General features: G+C 41.0%; 1 protein-coding gene across 1 annotated transcript in view; it reads left to right on the top strand.

Moving 5' to 3' along the window:
- The window catches only part of IGF1R (insulin like growth factor 1 receptor), a 195,684-nt gene that overhangs the window by 151,181 nt on the left and 25,066 nt on the right, over positions 1-19,437 (top strand). The window contains 11 exon segments of the mRNA XM_037393380.1: positions 4,289-4,503; positions 6,497-6,623; positions 7,820-8,058; positions 8,537-8,704; positions 8,912-9,116; positions 13,309-13,595; positions 15,089-15,102; positions 15,104-15,211; positions 15,559-15,718; positions 16,750-16,852; positions 18,282-18,352. Of these exon segments, the coding sequence (XP_037249277.1) occupies positions 4,289-4,503; positions 6,497-6,623; positions 7,820-8,058; positions 8,537-8,704; positions 8,912-9,116; positions 13,309-13,595; positions 15,089-15,102; positions 15,104-15,211; positions 15,559-15,718; positions 16,750-16,852; positions 18,282-18,352 (1,697 nt within the window).

The following is a 19,437-nucleotide window of genomic DNA, read 5'->3' on the forward strand; positions in this document are numbered from 1 at the left end:
GTGTGTGCATTGCTGTCATCAACTGTGGCTGCTGTGAGGCACTTCTCAAAGCATCTCCAGGTTGGGTATCTGGAAAATGAGTAATTTGTGGCCTTCAAGAGCAAGTGAGGTGATGGTGACTGTGGAAGAGTTCCTGTTGTGACACTGACCAGCTGCTGATGTTGTGTTTCAAGTTCTGCAGCAAATTTGGGACAGTCTCAAACACACACCACCCCCCCACCCATTTTCTACATCATTTTGAAGCAGAGGCATCAGTAGCTGTCAGGCTTGTGGGAAGGTGTGAGTAGGTTCTGTAGCTGTTGTATGGCTCCTCACTGAAGACTTCACGGTTTGTTTTCCTGATTATGGTGGATTCAGACAGTCAGCACGAGAACAGCAAGGCTTGTTCTAGCCGCAGCATTTCAACAAAGCAGTCACCCTGTGTGTGAGAGTGTTTTAGGAACGAGTGACGCCCTCTGGGCTGGTAGTAAATGTGGTGGAAGGTATGTGTGCAGTGGCAGGGTCCCAGGGGGAATGCTCCTTGTCTTTGTTTCTGTTTTACAGGAGGCTGTGTAGACACTTTCTCACCTGTCGATGTGTATGTGAAGTTTCAAAAAGGGAATTGGGAAGTTTGCACACTGCGGTGTGAGGCTGGGTTTGTGTGGGGGTTTAAGAAACTTGTCAGTTTACCTTTTCGAACTGGACAAGAAAACACAGAACTTCAGTAAGGGGCATTGCTTCCAAATCCATGGGTTAATATAAAAGCCTCTAGTTTCCTACCCATTTATTTGCTGGTGGAGATGGTGATCCTTGGCCAAAACCAGCTGTTTCTAAGTTGCTTAAAATTTACATTAGCAGGGTGTGCGTATGTATCTGTTAGAGACAGGTATTTTGTTAGTAACCTCAGTGGTTCTGTTTGAAGTGCTGGTGGGCAAGCACAAGCAAAAGAATATACCACCATTATTAAAACATCCGCAATGTTTTGGAAATTTGATAAATTTCAGGCTTATGGAGAAATGCTGAAGAACAGACCTGTTTTAGAGAGACCTTGAAATGGAGCGTTTTGTTCACGTATTGTCCTCTGCACTGTTCTCCATTGTGGTGGTGTGTTCTATATGTTTGATTCTGTTGTCACGTCCTCGTGAAGGATCAGGGTCACCCCGTGATGCAGGTGTAGAACATGTGCCATGTTAATAGACAGTTTCTAGCCAACATGTGGCATGTTGCATGTATGTAAAGCAATAAGGGTTTTCCTTTTCTCCTGTCCCTTACTGATAGATGTCCCAGCTCTTCACTCTAGTGGGATGTTCTGTCTTTCTCATCACTGTGGCACTGAGAGGCGAACATTTTCTGGTCTGTGTGTCCTGTAGGGTTGCTCATCTTGTCCCACAGTGGTCAGTCCGCCATAAACTTCTACTGCCTGGTCATCTTCTGTAGCCAGCTTATCCACCACTCTCATTCACAGTCCTCTGTCAGTTCTCATTCCCTTTTTGGTGCAAGTCACTTGTCTTTACACATTGCTCTCTTGCTAACAGTGTACCTACCTGGTCATTACCCCTTTCAGGAGCTTTTTGTGTCCTGTACACTGTGGAGGGGGATAAGGGATGATTGAAAGCTTGTTGAAGTGTTTTCATCACCTAGATCTCCTTTTGGTTTGGCTCTCATGTTCTGCCTCATAGCTTTACAGTGGGTGAACGTGCACAGGTGTAGCATCGTGTGCAGATACAGTGTGAGCAGGTTTTTAATGTATCCAGTCAGTAATGAAGTCACTGCGGGTGTTGTGCAGTGGGGGATACGCGTCGTGTTGTGGGAATTCTCTCCTGTGGGCGCACATGGGTTATGCAGGTTGCCTTGAGGCTTTTTATGGCAAGCCTGGGACCAGATGTGCCTCCTGTTCCTGCTCAGAGGTTTAGCCCGTCCTTCAGGCCATAATCTCCAGTCATTGCCTTAGTTACTGTCTCCAGGGTTTGATTGGCAGCGCTTTGTTTTCCTACAGTGAATCTTTTATTCTTTCCATGCTATCTTCCTTGGCATCCTGATTTTTTCCGCAGCTGTTAGAGCCGAAGTCTGATATAATCTTTATTTATAACCTAAGCCCTAAGTGCACTCCAGTTGCCCTTTGCTCCACCTTTCAAGCCATGCAGCGCTGCACCTCTCCTGTGACTGAGACTGTGTATAGCCCTCTAAATGTGGTTTCCCTGGTGCTTTGAATGGTGCTAGAATAACTTCCACTAATTGATATTTTCAGTGTATATATGAAGCCTTAGGACCTGTTTTCTTTGTCTCAGATGGCTGCTCAGACTTGTGTAGATGGCTTTAAAGTATGAGCTGCAGCAGCTCCCAACTCTGGCCCACTTGTGTAAATCGCTACCGTGCTTCATTTGCCTCGTTTATTCACACTCTTGAAAGCTTAGTCACATTGCTTAAATATAAGATTTATCTCTACTGTCTAAAGCATAATTGCCACAGTTGTGAGCAGGAGACAGGCTAGGCTGTCAGTAAACATCTGAGGTGGTTTTTATACACACCTCTGTTTATTGTGTTCAATCTGAGTCCAGCTTTTTGGGTCTTCCCTGGAAAGCTTAGTTGCCATCGCTTAATCATGCAGTTAATTATGGTGAAGTGTCATCTTTTCAGCAGTGCACAGGGAGCTGCAGGGATTTTAGTCAGCTGTAACAAGAGTAGTATGTGTCTCAAACACAGGTTTTGGTGATGTCTGTCAAATTCCACATGCAGTTTAGCATCCTTGTTCTCTCCTGGCAAGATGCATTTAAAGCACAAGTATGCGTGTGCTCCCTTGTCAGCTGTGAGCATGTTATTCTCAGCATCCATCTGAAGCAGTACCAGGTATATCAACTTCATTAGCAATCAAGTCCCAGATAGTTAGGGGACAGTTAGAAATAGAAAAAAAAAAATCTTTTTCACACTATTCTGAAAACACAGTCAACATTTTGGTATGTTCTGAGAAGCTGCAACTATGTCTACACAGATTGCAACCAGAATGTACAATTTTCACTTGAGGTTGGGTGAGGGAGGAATTAATGAAAAATTTCAAATCAAGTAGTTGAAGGAAAATGATAAATGAGTAGTATGTCAGCTTCTTTTGAGCCTCATGGGTTTTCCAACATGTTACGCAGTAACTGTAGTTAAAAGGATTTGTAGAAAGCCTAGTTTAACTATGTTGATGTGGGCTTACCAATGCAAAGTGGCTTGCAGAAGTTGCAAGGCTTTATTGTGTTAATAATGGTTTTTATGTTGATGTGCTTAACGTTGGTGGGACTTTCTACAAAAGTATAATAAATGCTGTGTGATGGGTTGGTTTGATTTAGATTCATCAGCTGCACAGACCTTTAACTCATTTTGCAATTGTGCATTCCTGTTCCTACTATTCCAAAATTGAAGTGTCTTTGTAGGTGTTGCCTTGCTGCTGATACAGAGCTTATAATCTTCTGCTGCACCTGCTGTTTTTTGGTTGTGGGTTGTTTGGTTTTTGTTGGTTGGTGGTTTTTTTTTTTTTTTCTAATTCAGCACAATTGAGTGGTACCAGGAATTTCTTCTTAATATATACTAGGATTACACACATAACTTTGCATTTAGTATCTGTGGAAATAGAGGATGTTCGTGTTATTCCACTGTTGTGCTTAGGGACTGGGCTCAGCACATGCTGCTGCCTGCGCTGTTAGTTCTGTACTTTGAAGCGTGGATCCTGTGCTGTGCAGTCAGCGCAACTGTTTACTGTCAGGTTTTGATGTGTAGGTGCAATTGTACTTGACACATTGTAGGAAATTTTCATTGAGCCAAGAGGTAAGCTAAGACAGGCAAAGAAATGTCACTATGCAAACTCGTATAGTTGCTTTTGTAAATGTAAGCAAGACAGCTGTGTTCACAATTGTATTTGCAGAACTGCACCATTTGTTTCCTCCCATAAGGTATGTGAGGTTATTGTTTCCCGTTTGCCACAACATGGAAAATCCAGTGTAGAGATCTGCTGTTCAGAGGACATGAATTTATATTTCTCATAGTAGCTTCTATACAATTATTAAAACGCATGTTGGAGCGGGCTTTACATGGTGTGGTGCCAGCCTTGGAGTCCTGTGTTACAGTCATTTCCCTGCGCTCTGACCAAAGTAAGCACTCAGGGAAAACTTGCTACATGGGAGAAGAAAATCCTGTATTCTGCTAAACACTGATTTAACTCTTGGTTATTAAGAGGAAACAGTGTTTTAAAATTTTCTTATTTTAAGGTATTCTTCATTGGAATTTGCTATGAATTAAAACCAGTATTTTTTCTTCAAAAATTTCCTTCTAGGAATTATTCTTTCTATGTGCTTGACAACCACAATCTTCAGCAGCTGTGGGACTGGAACCATCATAACTTGACGATCAAGGAGGGGAAAATGTACTTTGCATTTAATCCTAAACTGTGTGTTTCTGAGATTTACCGTATGGAGGAAGTTTCAGGAACCAAGGGACGACAAAGCAAAGGAGATATAAATCCAAGGAACAATGGAGAGAGAGCATCTTGTAAGTAAAAAAACCAAAAAAAAAAAAAAATCTCAAGGTTAACTGCATAGGAGGGTGTCACAAAAAAACACCCAAACACACTGCCATGTTGCTGACCATTGCAATAGTTAAAGTTTAGAAATTACAGTAGACTTTCAGTTGTTCTACTTTTTCAGTTTTTAAAATGTAGCTGTGAGAGTCTGTTTGCATGCGTGAAAATGAGGTGGTTACGTAGTCACCAATTCATCTATAAAAAACATTCAATGAAGATGACTGCTTTCCAAACACCTTTTTTTTTTGTGGCAGCAGCATCCTATAACAACAGGAACATACCTGGGAAACGAGAAATAAAATCTAGTGTTTTGGTATATCCAAGGAGGAACAGTTTCTCAGTTTCCATCACAAATGTACATCATTATAGCTATTTTACTCTCTGATATCTACTGTTTCTTGATACTAATGAGGGTGCTGAATAACGATTGCATAGACACCAAAACAAACTGTTTGTTATGTTCAAGCTTAATTTCAGCTCCTGCCAAATATTGTACCTGATTGCTAGAAATGCTTGTAAACTGTTTTCTGTGCTTTATTTTCAAATTATTTGCTTTTGAATTGGTAACACTTTTTAGTGCTCTGCACTATTCCTAAACTTCGGTGTCTCTGCATTTAATTTTGGATTCTGCAATGGTTAAAGCTATTGGAAAGTCCTCTTTTGGCTTTGGTGGTCTGCACATCAGGTCTCCAGGTGTAACCAACACATTTAAAAGCAGTCGCTCATCTAGGAATTAAGATGACAGAATGCTTACAAACTTGACCTCATGATCAAACTGTTAGAACTGACGGTGCATTTTTCTTTGGTCTATTTGTGGTGTTCTTGGAGCCGAGTAAATTAAAATGGGTCTTGTGTATAAGTCAAGTCCCCTTGTCCTGGATGGTGTTTACAAAACTAGGACACGTACTCTGCTGAATGTCTCTTTAGGCATGATGCATAAATGCAGATGGCATGGATCCTTGTTGTAAGCACACTCCATTCTTTGCACATTCAATAGAGCAAAGGCTTGCAGTCCTGGAGGAGTTACAGACACAGCCAGTCCTTACTATCACTGAGGCTAGTGCCAGCCGCTGCCTGTTTTTTTTTAAAAAACCATTACAGAAAGCTTTCTGACTCTGAGAAGGGGAAAAGAATCAACAAAAGCTAAACTGCCTTTGAAAAGATAGCACCAATAGTGCCAGTGTACATGAGGGTGAAAACCCCTTTATTTTCAGAGGTTTCTGTGGAACATAAGAAACTAACTCACAGTTGACACTTAGAACACTATTTCTTCATCCAAGAATTAGTTTTTAAAATGCTATTTTGTTTTGAATTGGAAAGCTCAGTGAGTTGGTAGTGGGAAGCCATTCATTTCAAAGCTTGCCGGCTTCCATCCAGCTCTGTTCAGAAGAGTAGCTGGAAGCTGCTGCCATCAAATGGTTGTGCCGTATATGAACTGAGTTTTGGAGTTCTTGGTCCGGCCTCATGAGTGGGAATGTGAACTCCTTTGTCCTTTCCATGTTGTCCATTCCCCAGCAAAACAAATTGTAGTTGTCAAAAGTTGTCCCGGAAAGTGAGAATGTAGAGGCCAGGTACAGTTCTGCATGTGCCTTGGAGTTCAGTGATGAATTCAGTGCTTTTAAATCAGTCGTGTGAATATACAGGACTTCCACTCCTCACTCGGGGAGAGTCTGAAGTAGTTTTCAAGAGCTTTCTGATGATGCATTGAAAGAAAATCTACTTCAGAGAAAGTAACAAGTAGCTCCAGCACATTCTGAAATGATTGCCCAGGTCACTGCTTACCCTTAAGCACTCAAATGTAGTAGGATGAAATATGAAGCTCTACAGAGACAAAGGCTGCTGTATACTGTGGTATCACAGGCGTTACTGGAAAGGCTAATTAGCTAAAACTGATACCTAAGAAACAGGAAAAACTGACGGGTGATGTGATGCTCTGTCCTGTCCTGTCCTTCTGTATTGCAGGTGAAAGCCACATTCTGCGTTTCGTTTCCAACACTACGCTCAAGAATCGGATTAAACTAACATGGGAACGGTATCGCCCTCCAGATTATAGAGATCTCATTAGTTTCACTGTTTACTACAAAGAAGCGTAAGTAGACGTCGTCAGAGGCTAACTGGGGCAGTCTGAGAGGTAGTAGACAGTTCTGTTCTGACTGTTGGATAGCTCGTCCAGTTTGCATATTTCACCCTCAAGTCCTGCTTTTGTTCAAGTGCTTTTCTTGGTGGAGCAAGAGAGGATGGCTTTGATTGAAGCTTACAAATGGATTCCAAATCCAGGGGTCTAATGCGGAGCTCTTCTAAGTCATGTTCACTGAGATATTTCCTTCTCAAGTTGTAGTACTGACTAGAGAGTACCACAGGTCAGGAGTTTGCCCGATCATCTTGACGACATGTCTGCTCAGGGTTTGGGGTTATTTAGATTATCTAGCTTTGGTAGTTTTCTGTATTACTGTCTCTTGATAATGAAGGAGCGAGGTGGTTAATGGAGAGAGCCCGATTTCTTGGGAGGTGTCTCTCTGCCTTTGCACATGCTCGTAGTGTCTCAAATTTCAAGTAGTAAAAAATAAAAATGAGCACACTAATACTCTCCAAGCAGTATGGAGGTGTGAAAAGGGAGGTTCAGAATGCTGGTAATGACATACGGAGCAAGGCTGCGAGACACAGAAGCACAGATCGTTACGTCCAGCGTGGCTTGAAAAAGAATGTCATTGTGATGGTGTACTGTGGTGCAGTAAACTTAGTGCTGATGAGTCTATAGTAACTAATGACAAGAATAGTACTTTATGTCCTCTTGCAGCAGTGTTGCAAGGTAGGAAAAGCAGGACTGCATGACTACTATAATGTGCTTGTATTGTGTGGAAATAAAAGGGGGGGAAAAAAGCCTGTTGGATGGACTAGTCAAGTCCAGTCATGGAAGTTAGCGTTGTTTATGGTAAAAAGCTCACCCACCATCAATAACTGTTCTGAGCTGCTTCTGTTTCATATATGCTTAGCTGAAGTCTAAATATGTCTGAAGCGTTTCACTGTCTGTTTGGATAAAAAAAGGTAAATTCAGTCTTTTCATGGAGAACTTTACCTTATTGCAATAAGCAGCTAAAGCTGAACTCTGATTTTGTATTGCCTGGAAATAAATACAGATTTTATTCTGTTTTATTCTGCTATGGAAGGCTAGTAAGCTTTATTTGTTTTATTGAGCAACATTGTAGTGAGGCACACTTAAAAATATATGACAATTTTAAAGAAAAAATAAATATCTTGTACTATTTTTTACCTTTAATGTTTCAGACCATTCAAAAATGTGACAGAGTACGATGGGCAAGATGCGTGTGGCTCTAATAGCTGGAACATGGTCGATGTTGACCTGCCACCAAACAAAGAGAACAACCCTGGAATTCTACTGCAGGGATTGAAACCTTGGACTCAATATGCCATTTATGTCAAGGCTGTTACCCTCACAATGATGGAAAACCACCATATTCATGGAGCAAAAAGTGAAATTGTATATATCCGAACCAATGCTGCAGGTGAGATCTTGGGCTCTTGGGTAAGAGGTTGGTAATGCTGCAAGTTTGCTTATTGTATTATTATGCAAGTTCTATTGTTAATACAGAAGTTTAATTTATGTGCAGATGACATGCATAATGCTAGAAGGTTTCAGTAATTATGAAAGCAGCATTAAGATTTGAATTAGAACTGTGGTGGTTTATACTTTATTTTCATTGGGAACTGTGTGAGTGTTTTGGAGTTAGGATTCCAGACTTTGTTCTGCTGGTCAAGGTAAACTGAAGTACGGCTTGGGATTGCAGCTGTATGTGGTTGCAGTCGAACCCTTAGTAAGTGTTGTTAGTGGGTCATAAGTAGAAAATCTTTTCTTTGAAATAGGATAGTGTTTTTTTTCTTGCAGTCTAGAAATGGATTGGGATTCACTTCAAAAGCTTGCATCGAAATACACTGGAGATGCCGTAGATGTAAATACTTCCCTTTTTCTTTTTCGTCCTCCAGTGCCCTCCATTCCCTTGGATGTTATTTCAGCATCCAACTCCTCATCCCAACTGATTGTGAAATGGAATCCTCCCTCTCTTCCCAATGGCAACCTTTCATACTACATCGTGCGATGGCAGCAGCAGCCTCAGGACAGTTACCTTTACAGACACAATTACTGCTCCAAAGGTAGGAAAACAAAACACGCTTGTGTTGAAATGCCTGTGACTCAGCCTGCCGGTGCGCTTTTACTGACCAGAGCTAAAGCCTGTACCCTGCTTTGCAACTCTTTTGTGCGTAACAGCAAGTAGAAAGGAATGGGTAAACATGGGATTGTTGCTGTATTTGTAATACAGAGAGAAAAGAAACGAGCTGCCTCTGTTCTTCTCTTTTAAGATAAAGTCCCAATTCGAAGATATGCTGATGGGACCATTGATACAGAAGAAGCTACTGAACCCACCAAGCCAGAGGGATGTGGTGGAGAAAAAGGACCTTGTTGTGCTTGTCCCAAGACAGAGGCAGAAAAGCAAGCTGAGAAGGAAGAAGCAGAGTACCGGAAAGTCTTTGAGAACTTCCTTCACAACTCCATCTTTGTCCCCAGGTAATGGACTTTGGACACTTTCTCTTTGCAAGTGGGGCTAATAATGAGAACTTCCTAGAGCTGAGGCTTCCTGGACATGAAAGTATACATAGATAACACCTGAAACACATAGACATCACCTTTCCTTTTATGCGATACAATCCGCAGCCTTACTTGGCAGTTTCTTTTATTATTTTTGTATCTTTCTCAGTTTTAGCTAATAGTGAGTGTTCTTAGCTGTGTCATTGAAGGACTTTAGTGATGCTTTCTTTTCCAAGTCAAGAGTCACTTGAGGAGCTCTTTGTCTATAAGGATTTCGGAGGTGAGCAACATGTGGCAGACAAAAGGTTTCAAATGTGATCTTTCTCTGAATAGCCATTTAAGTGCTTGTGTTCCTAATCTGAAGATTTATTTGGCTTTGAAATGGAGGGCATAGTCACCTCACAGAATTGAAACTGGTCTTCCTTTCTCACTGCACTAATTGCAAAGGGCGTATTGGTTTCCTGGGTCTGTGCTGCAGAGAAGTATTAAATACGCCCACTCCTCCATGATAAACACGACCGCTTACACATTAAGTGGAATAGTAATGATTTTATGCTGCAACATAGAGTAGTTACTACTGAATTAATTGGCGATTTTGATCCTTGAGTTTCCAATTTATCCTTCATGTAAGCTGTTCTTGCTTTAGATAATTGGATCCTGGGGCCTAGCACACAGTGCGTAGCTGTTATGTTACAGTCTATAAGCAATCAGATTTTAGTCGTGTATGTTATCTTGTTGTCTTTGTTGGCAGGTGAAGTGTATGGTGTAGTGTTGTGTTTGAGAACTCGAAAGTGTATGGTTGCTGCTCATTAAAAATGGTTGATGCTACACTCTGTTGTGGTTTTTTGGACCTTTATTCAAGGATGTGTTGGGTTGACTTGTTTGGGGTCGGGACTGTGATATGTGCAGTGCTTCTTAGCATTATCCAGAAAATTAGGAACTAAGTACTGTCTCTCTTTGGAAGTGGTACGTGTTCTGTCTGAGCTGGGTTTGAGTCACACGTAGCATTTGTGGTTGAACTTCTGCAGCGTTTCCCTACTGATGTTGAGAACCAGCAGCAAAGATGAGGTACAGAGAAGTAACAGCCACCGTAACTGGCCAGGGTGTAATTCCTGAGCAAAGTGAAAAGTTTGTAAATGTGATCTGATTTTGAACTTCATGAAATAGCACTGCAAGGAGTTTTGAAAGGCACATATTGGGTCTAAACTATTTGCAAGTCTGTTGCAAAGGAATTTTTCTATTTCACCAAAGCTTTGTCATTTAAAATGTTACCTACGCTCAAATTCTCTTGCATTCCCCCCCTCCCAAAGGAAATTCATAGAACCTTGAACTCGGTAACAAACAAACTGTCCAATTCACAAAGAATTTCCTGATAACTTGTCTGTTTCCCTTTTTTCTTAACTTACTGTCATAAGGGTATGTTTTGTCAAGAGCAAGGGCAGATAAGGAAGGTACAATGCTGAGAAAATAGCTGCATAGCCAAGCAACTTTAAAGAGGCTGTATGTCAGGGAAATTAAAGATTATGAGCTAGTGAGACATCTCCATGGGACAAATCTAAGCAGTTCATTACTTGCTGATGCCTTTTCTTTTTTTTCTGTTCTTTTCACTTTCTTTCCCAAGGGAGATTGTAATTAATGTGTTAATGCAAGCCTCAATAGTGGTATTTGTTTCCAGTGTTGTACCTGTCTCCAGGAAATTATGAAAGAGATGCAGCATATAATACAGCATGAAAATATTTGACTGAATGGCTTTGAGGTTGTTCAAAAAACCTGTTGATCTAATCTTGTGTGCAACTTCTGGATGACCCCAAGTGTATTACTGCAGTGGTGAGGTAGCTTTCAAACATTAGGACTGGTTAGTCTTGAAAATTCACAACCACAGGAGGAGGAGTTATTCTTCAAGTTTTTTGGTTCTCTAATGAGCAGGATGAGACGGCCTCTGTGTGTAGCAGAAGGTATTTGAGAAGTAACGTAAAAATTGCCATAAAGTATGAGAAGACCTAGTTTTATGTTAATGACCCACCTTTTTTTTTTAATTTGATTTTGTTTTTTATAGTGTTATTTTTAGTTTTTGTCTTGCATTTCTCTTCCTTCCTCTCCCTTAACAGTATAGATGAATTTTCATGTTTTTATCTCTAGACTTTTTCTTATTTCCTTGGATGCTTGTTTTTTGTCTTTATCTGTGCCTTTCATGAAAGCAGGAAGCTGCTTGACCAAAAAGCAGTGGTGTCAAATCTCTTGATGTTTTAATCATGTTTGCCTTGTGGTTATCCTGCAGGTCTTTTTTTCTTTCTGATAGAACTGTAGTTTTCTCAGCAAGTTTTGTGTTGCTTTATCTTTTCCCCCAAAGGCAAGGTAGGCCTGTAATACTTCTGGGTTTTTTTCCTCTTCCACCCAGATACCACCAAAGAGTTGAAACTTCATGCATCCCATAAAAGCAGTAATAGGTTAAGTCATGCTTTTTGGGTTCTCGCATTGGCATATGCTTTTGTTGTTGGCATCCCATGCGCTTTTAGTGGTTCAGAAGTTCTTTTTCGCTGAGTTAAAGCAGTAAATGAATACTCATCTTCAGCAAGGTGAATAGGTTTAGTAATGTCCATAAATACCAGTGTAAAGGAGGTGCAAGTGCTTACCTCTCCTATGAAATTCCCCCATACCCCACAGACAAGTTAAGACATTTGCTTGTATGTTGCTAAAAAACAATTTCTTCGTAACTTAGGAAGCTTTTTTTCCTTCTCTTCGTTTATTTCTGTGCTGTGGTTTACATGGCATCTGAGAGTGTCAAAACGACTACTGAAGACATAGTAAAAGGATTTTGGAAAATTTTGTAGTGAAGTCCTAAAAAAAAATTTCATCCAACCTCTGCCAGAAGATTTCAAAACCAAGTCAGCCTGGTTTTGGCTCTCTCTGCAGCATGCTGTTTTGCGGCTGAGTGTACTAAGACAGTATATTTGACAGTGAATGAACTTCTCCTGTTGAGTCATCTTCCTGTTGTGTGAGGGAGGCCCTAGCTGCCTGGTTTGTAACTCGCTCTCTCATAGAAATGTGTTAGACTTCACCTCTGTCCCTGATAACCTTGCACTGACCTGGTGCTACAGGGGCACTGGCTAAGGGATTTCAGGTGGGCTAGGATTCAAGCCAGAGCTGTTTTTGTAGTGTGACTCTTACATTCTTCTTTAACTCCCCAGGTGCATTGCTTTCCAGGTGTGAGCAGTCCTGCAGACCACGGAGACTGAAAGAGCAGGAGCTGGAGAAGCCAGCTTGCCCTCTGTAGTTAGTGCCCCTGTGCAAAACAGCCTTGGATCTGACACAAGACCAAGTGACAAGTCAAACGTGTGGCAGTCATGTGTTGGTTAGCTAATACCATCCAGATGATTGTAAGAGTATTTTCATATTGACGCTTGCGCTGATCGTCAGGCCTGTCCACTGCAACAGTTTCTTAGAATGACAAAGTAGTAGTGTTGCTGTAAATCCTCAAATTTTTAACTCTGCCTAAATTTCATACGGATGCCAGTAAAGCAAAGCAAACTGCTCGGTGAACTCTTTGCTATACACAGTATTAGTGCTGTATTTTCTCATATAAGAAGATTGTTCCTTTGCAGAGCTTTTGGGTGAGAGAAGTAGATACAGATTACCACACGTTAGCAGTGGTTAACATTCGCAGTCTTCAGCCGCCTTCCAAAGTTTCGTTTCTCAGCACAATACATTCAAAGGTCTGTAATTTCATTGCAACTGAAAAGAAAGTTCAACCTATTGAGAGTTAGCTTTGCTCGTCCAGCAAACCTCAAATCAATTTTTTCTTCAAACCTTTTCAACCTTTAGCATCAACATAACTGTCATTAAATACTAATCTAGGCAACAGTGAAGCTGTTTTTGCTATCTGGTTTATTGTGTGAGGTCAGAAGTTTGTGTGTGAATCTTGGGGCACAGTGTGAGCTTCAGAGTTTTGGTTGGTTTCTGACCAGACGAGAGGGTAATGGGATGTACTGACGTCCTGCAGGTTCAGGTTGAGAGAAAGCTTTCATCTTCTTTTGCAGTTTCCTTTATTTATCTTTTTTAATAGCAGAGTTACCCGTTTTACCGGGTCTTTTTGCACAGTTTCCCTGGAGCTGGCGAAAAACCAGATTCTCTCTAAAGAGACCTTTTCTGTACCTACCTGTCTGCTTCACAGACCCGATCGGAAGCGGAGGGACGTGTTCCGAATCGCAAATGCCACTTTGGCTGCTCGAAACAGGAATGCGACTGGGACAGATCACTTCACCAACGCTTCTGACACAGAGGAGAGTGAGGTGGAATACCCGTTCTTTGAGACCAAAGTGGATGGCAAGGAGAGAACTGTGATCTCCCATCTCCAGCCTTTTACTCTTTACCGCATTGATATTCACAGCTGCAACCATGAAGCTGACACGCTTGGTTGTAGTGCTTCCAACTTTGTCTTTGCAAGAACCATGCCTTCAGGTACGCTCTCACAAGTATACAGCTTCGTTTTATTTTCTGGGGAGAGATCCATCTCGGGGAGGATGTACTGTACGAAAACATTGGGGTATAATAAAAAAATTCTTTGCAAGAAGATAAACTGGAACTATATAAAACTTTGTTACAGTAGTTTAATGTCCTTGACTGGTCTCTTGTGTGTACTGAGCGAGACATACTGAGCCTGTCCTGTGATCGGGAGAAGGGTAGAAGTGCGTGCGTTGACTACTGAGACAATTATGAGAGAATCTGTTTCCCAGATATACAGGTGAGACCCACAGACATGGTGGGTTCAAAGGTTTTATCCTGCAGTTCCCTGTACGCTGAATGGAGACAGGGGAACATTTCTCAGCTAATGTTTAGTTTTGCTGTGTTCACTCTGAACTGTTTGCAGATGTTAGTTTTGCTGGTGGGAATGTTTGCCAAATGTTTCTTCCGTCACAGAATGACCATGCATTTGTCCAGCCTGGAAACAGGAGGGCTACTGTGTTGCTTTGTGCCCAATCGCTGGCATCTAGAGTATTTCAAATAGGAGGCATTGAATGCTCTACTCGTGTTTGGGACTTCTACAGATTGTACTTCTTCTGAGAAGAATAGAGATGATTTTAGTGTAAGCTCATTGCATCCAGCAAAGAGCTTCTGACTCTAGCAGATGTCTGGGAATATTTGATGCAGAATGGTAGCAATTTTGTTTTGTTTCTGGAAGGAAAGAGTATCATAATCCAGATCCAGCTGTGTCTGTAAAAAAGCAAAAAGTATTGCTTATTTCAAGGAAATAAGGAAATCTGTGAGATCAGGGAAAAGGAAATAAGTGTTCCCAGATTTTTAGCGCATGGCTCTGAAAATTAAAGGCTAAACAATTCTGTTTTCTTCTAAACTTATCAACTGTATTTTTTAAGAATTGGTCTTTTTTTCTTAGACTGAAATGGTCTTTATATTTCTGTTAAATTTTGAATAAACCACATAAAATTATCAGGAATTAAATAGGGATAAAGCAGTTCCTGAATTGCGATGAGACTTGGCTTCAAGCTGTGCTAAGTTTCCTAAGATGGAGTGTTTTAGGAAAGGGATGTCAGTGGGGCAGACCTGGCGCGTTCATAGCTGCTTGCAGACAGGTTCCCACATTTGGTGGGAACGGCCACCAGCACCGTTTTGGTGTGGTGCAAAGTTTGGAAGAAAGAATCAGATGCTGATAAACAGGGGTTTTTTGGCACCCTGAGCGCAGTGACTAACACAGAGCCCATACCTGGTGAAGCTGTGTAGCTGCGCTGTTTTCTGGCCACCAGCAGTTCAGGGACGGCTAATCTCTCCATGGGCCCTAGCCCCATGTGTTTTGTTCTCTGCATCTTTGAATAGTGCCCACTGCAATGCTTTGATGCCTACAGAGTACTAAGAACCTCTTATTTCCTCAGCTGTTGCCGAAGTTCCTGGTTTCAGACATAGGGTATTCTTCTCACATTGCTTGTAAATATTTACAGAGGGAGCAGATAACAATTCCAGGAACAGTAGCATGGGAAGCAAAAGAAGAAAACACTGTCTACCTGAAGTGGTTAGAGCCTGTTGAATCCAATGGGCTGATACTAATGTATGAAATCAAATAGGTCAGCATGGAGAGGTGAGGATTTGACATGTGTCTGTTAAGAGTTACGTCTTGTAACTCATAATTTATGCACAAGGTGGGATCTTTCTTAACATGCTTCTGTGCAGTGCAGCAGACCAAAGATAGAAACTGTGATTTCAAACACCCAGCACCAACCAGCGTGCCCTTCATTTTGTTTATTTTGATGGTTTTTTAATTCCACTTACCTCCTTAAGGTGCGTGAAGAACAGCTAATCAGATGGGGCTTTACTTAGAAAAACTAGCTTAGCCTGCAGCTGTATTGTTTTCTCAAGAGTGAAGGAATGTGAAGATACTAACATGAACTGTAAACTGCTTTTTTTGTTTTAGGAAAAGCGGGAATGTGTTTCCAGGCAGGAATACAAGAAGCTTGGAGGAGCTAAACTCACTCATCTGAACCCTGGAAACTATTCTGCTAGAGTTCAGGCCACTTCGTTGGCTGGAAATGGGTCATGGACTGAGCCAGTCTCTTTCTATGTGCAACCCAAATGTAAGACAAAAATGGGTTTTGGCTGTGTCAAACTGGGGGACTACTGTCTTTTTTTAATAATTCCTGATGTTTACGTATGTAGCTGGGTGCATGAGCCTCTTGCCTATACTCGGAATACTCCTCTTATTTACTGATGGTTCTTTGGGAACTCTTTCCTGTTCCATTTTTTTTGGCAAGTGTTGACAATCCAGGAGGTGTATCTGAGGTGTGGTCCTTTTCTTTTGTGCAAAATGCATGCATTTCCACACTGTTGTAGCTTCCTGTGATGTGCAGCTATGTTGGGAATGTAATGTTAGCCATAACATGGAGCTGGATTGTACAAAACCCTGGCAATAAGGCACACCTGCTTTAAATTGCAAAATAATTCAAGAAGCAAATCATTTGTTTAGATTTTTGGCTGGCAGATTTTTTTTGAATATCAAAACGCTTTTTCATATGACCTACTCCGAGTGATGTTACATAAAGATAACATCCTGATGCTGGTCCTGGCAGTGGGAATGGTTTATACTTTGGAAGAACACCACCGTAGTGTCCACAGAGACCCCATCAAGAACTTCCGTATTTAGTTGTAGAGCAGATGTACCCACAGAAAACTGAAACCCCCATCTTCTGTTCCTTTTTGGATTTCGAATTGCTGGACTTGGAAGAACTTGAAGTAAAGAGCAGTGTGTGTATATTCTGAATATAAGTATCAGTGTTTGCAAGTTGAACAAAAGGTGGAAAAAAGGTGAATATGCAAGTAAATAATTACATATTGTTCACTGAGGAATCTAAGTCCTTAAGCATAACTTGTGAAACCCCAGACAGATGCTGTTCTGTACAAAATTGATGCTTTTTACTGTCTGTTTCCTTGTTCTACTCATCTGCAGTCAGGGAGCGTTTCTGAGTACATTTTTCCACATCAGACAAGGAAATGAGTACTTTGATTTCTTCCCTGTATGGAAATACACTGAGTGGGTTTTGAATGTTTCTTTGTTAATGGGGATTTTATACAAACCCTAATACAATTGTTTTCTTGTTGGTTGCAGCAGCAAACTATGGGAACTTCCTGCACTTGATAATAGTGCTCCCTATTGCTTTCCTGCTCATCATTGGGGGACTGCTGATAATGCTGTATGTCTTTAACAAAAAGAGGTGAGTTGTATATGCTCTACATTACAACTGCAGGAGAGGAATGCTTATTTTCAAATCTGTGCTCGTAGAGCAAGTTACAAATTAAAAAGAGAAATGGCATTCAGAGGACTCGAGAAGCTGAAGTAGATTCTGCCTTGTTGGTGTGTAAAAGGGGGTGGTTTAGAGTTACCAGTGAGCATCTGGCTGCTGCTTGAGATATGAAGAGGCTTTTTATTACAGTATCATGTTTGAGAGGGAAGAGGAGGGCTTGTCAGGAACATATCTACTGGGACAATGATGGCAGACACTGAACCTATATCATCAGAAGATTTGACTGAAGTATGAGTCAGTATAAATCACAGAAACTTAGTTCTGTTTAGGCTAATTTGATTTCTTGCAAATTCTAGAGGTTTTTGGAAGTCTTTATATCCACTTGAAAAATTACTTTCTGGACAGAGCAGTCTTGGGAGCAGTTCTATTAATCTGTTTTCCTCAGTTTTCTTTTTTGTAACTAGTTTGTTTCTTTTTTAATCTATTTAATTGAAATAAATAATGATAACTTAATAGAAGTCAGTGCAAATGTTCAGCCTCGCAACTTTATAGGTATGGAGATTTTTTATTACACTCATAAATTATGCTCATTGAGTATCCTGTTATTTCCAGCTTTAAGTCACTTGTAGTATCGCAGACAGTAGTACCAGTTCTTCTCAAGTACTCTAGAAAGGGCTTTATATCTAGTGAAGTACAATAGCTGCTTGGCCTTCCCTTGGGCTCTCCTAGGTGAAATGCCTGATAACTACTTCTTCAAACTGTTGTTCTAACCCACAAGAAAGTTTTGTCTTTGATTTTTTGACAGCTGGTTGATAATGTGATTTCTACAGCCTGCCTTCTGCAAGAGCTCTCACACTGAATAAATAAATCTTATTCTGAAAATCACCCCGCATCACCCCAGTAAAACTGGGCGGGGAAGGACACAGCTAGGGACAGTATGCGTGGTGTTTGTAAATAAAATAGAACACTTATAAAATAGTTGAATGGGATTTCACATTGAAACAGCCTTGCACTTCGCTAGATCACCTCTCTCCCACAGTAGAGGCAGATGATGTCAAAGTGTGTTCGCAGCCCCAAGTCTCCTGGGTTGTATTACTGTACAGCAGCCTTTCTTAAAACGAAGTTTACTCAGCAGCTCAAGTACCTTGTGTTTTACGTTTTTCTGGTACTGGTTGGCGTAGAGAAGGCTGCAGTTTTCGTGGGAAAGCTATTCTGGGATGTTTTCCCATTGATTATGTGAGGTAAAATAAGAAATCGGGTTGTCCCCTTTGTCTGAAAAGCTCTCCACATACAGTACATAATACTCTGTGGTTGAGCAAATGGTGGAAAAGCTGTAGAAGAGGTGGTCTGAAATTTACTTAGGCTTAAAGATTAAAAAAGAAAAAATATATTTCAACAGGAACAGTGACAGACTGGGCAATGGAGTACTTTATGCTTCTGTGAACCCCGAGTACTTCAGCGCTTCAGATGGTAAGTGTGGCCGTACGCTTGTGATGCTTTTCCTTTCACGTAGTCTGTATCTGACTTTGAAAGGTATGAAGCTCTGAAAGGGATGTTGTAAAACACCTTTCTCTCTTTGTTTTATTAGCATAGCCATGGAATCCATCACTGATAATAAGTGAATGTCACCTGTCTATTGAAACTGGGGAGTTTCTGAGGGTTTTTTTTCTGTAGATTATTCAGCTGAGGCTAATTTGGATGCATTAGTTTCACTGTCAGATTATCTACTCGTCCAGTGGTGTTTTCACTGGAGTGAAGGAGGAATTCATGAATTAATCTTTAATGTTTGCCCTTTTAAGCCCTGTTTTGACCTATTGGAACAAACCCGCTGCTTGTTTCTGGGTACTTCTCATGTGGAAAAGGGTAGCGCTTAAAAAATACTTTCTCCTTACTTCCCATGTCAATAAAGCTCTCCAACAACCTTTCACAGTTAGAGAAAGAGAAAAGCAATATTCTGGGCTTCTAGACACACCACATGCAGAAATTTTGTCGTAAAATGAACTCGGATGTTTAGTGTAATTCATATTTGTTTCTCTTATCTGGAGTATAGTGTCTCTAGCTGGCAAACTGTTTTCTTTAAAGCTAGTTTCAGACTGCCCTAATGTATTTGTGACTGATGTATATATTTGGCAATGACAGTATTCAGAGGTTTTAGACTGTGGCAGTGTTTAGATCCCAGCTGGTGTATTGGTGCTGAGTGCTCCGCTAAAAGAGCGAAATAACTGTAGTTCTAAAATCAGATGTGGGGGTTTGGGGGGCATCTTTAATTTCTTAAAGTTTTCTGTGAGAGACACAATGTGGATCATGCTCAAGTGTTTAAAACCATCCAGGAAATAAAAATTCTTTAAAGCAAAATTGCTGTTCCTAGAACAGTGTGCTTTCTTAGTTTTGCTTTCCGTATGTCTGTGTTACTTTCCTGTACTTCACCACTGCAGGAAGCTGTGCCTGCTGATGGTGTAGATGAGCTTGCCAGTTCTTGTCTTGCTGTCCCTGAGCAGCAGCAGGACCTGAATAGCTTGGCAGTCCAGGGATCCTCGGCGTCTCCAGAAAGCCCT

This window comes from Falco rusticolus, chromosome 7, assembly GCF_015220075.1.
Source record: "Falco rusticolus isolate bFalRus1 chromosome 7, bFalRus1.pri, whole genome shotgun sequence".
Classification (NCBI taxonomy): domain Eukaryota; kingdom Metazoa; phylum Chordata; class Aves; order Falconiformes; family Falconidae; genus Falco; species Falco rusticolus.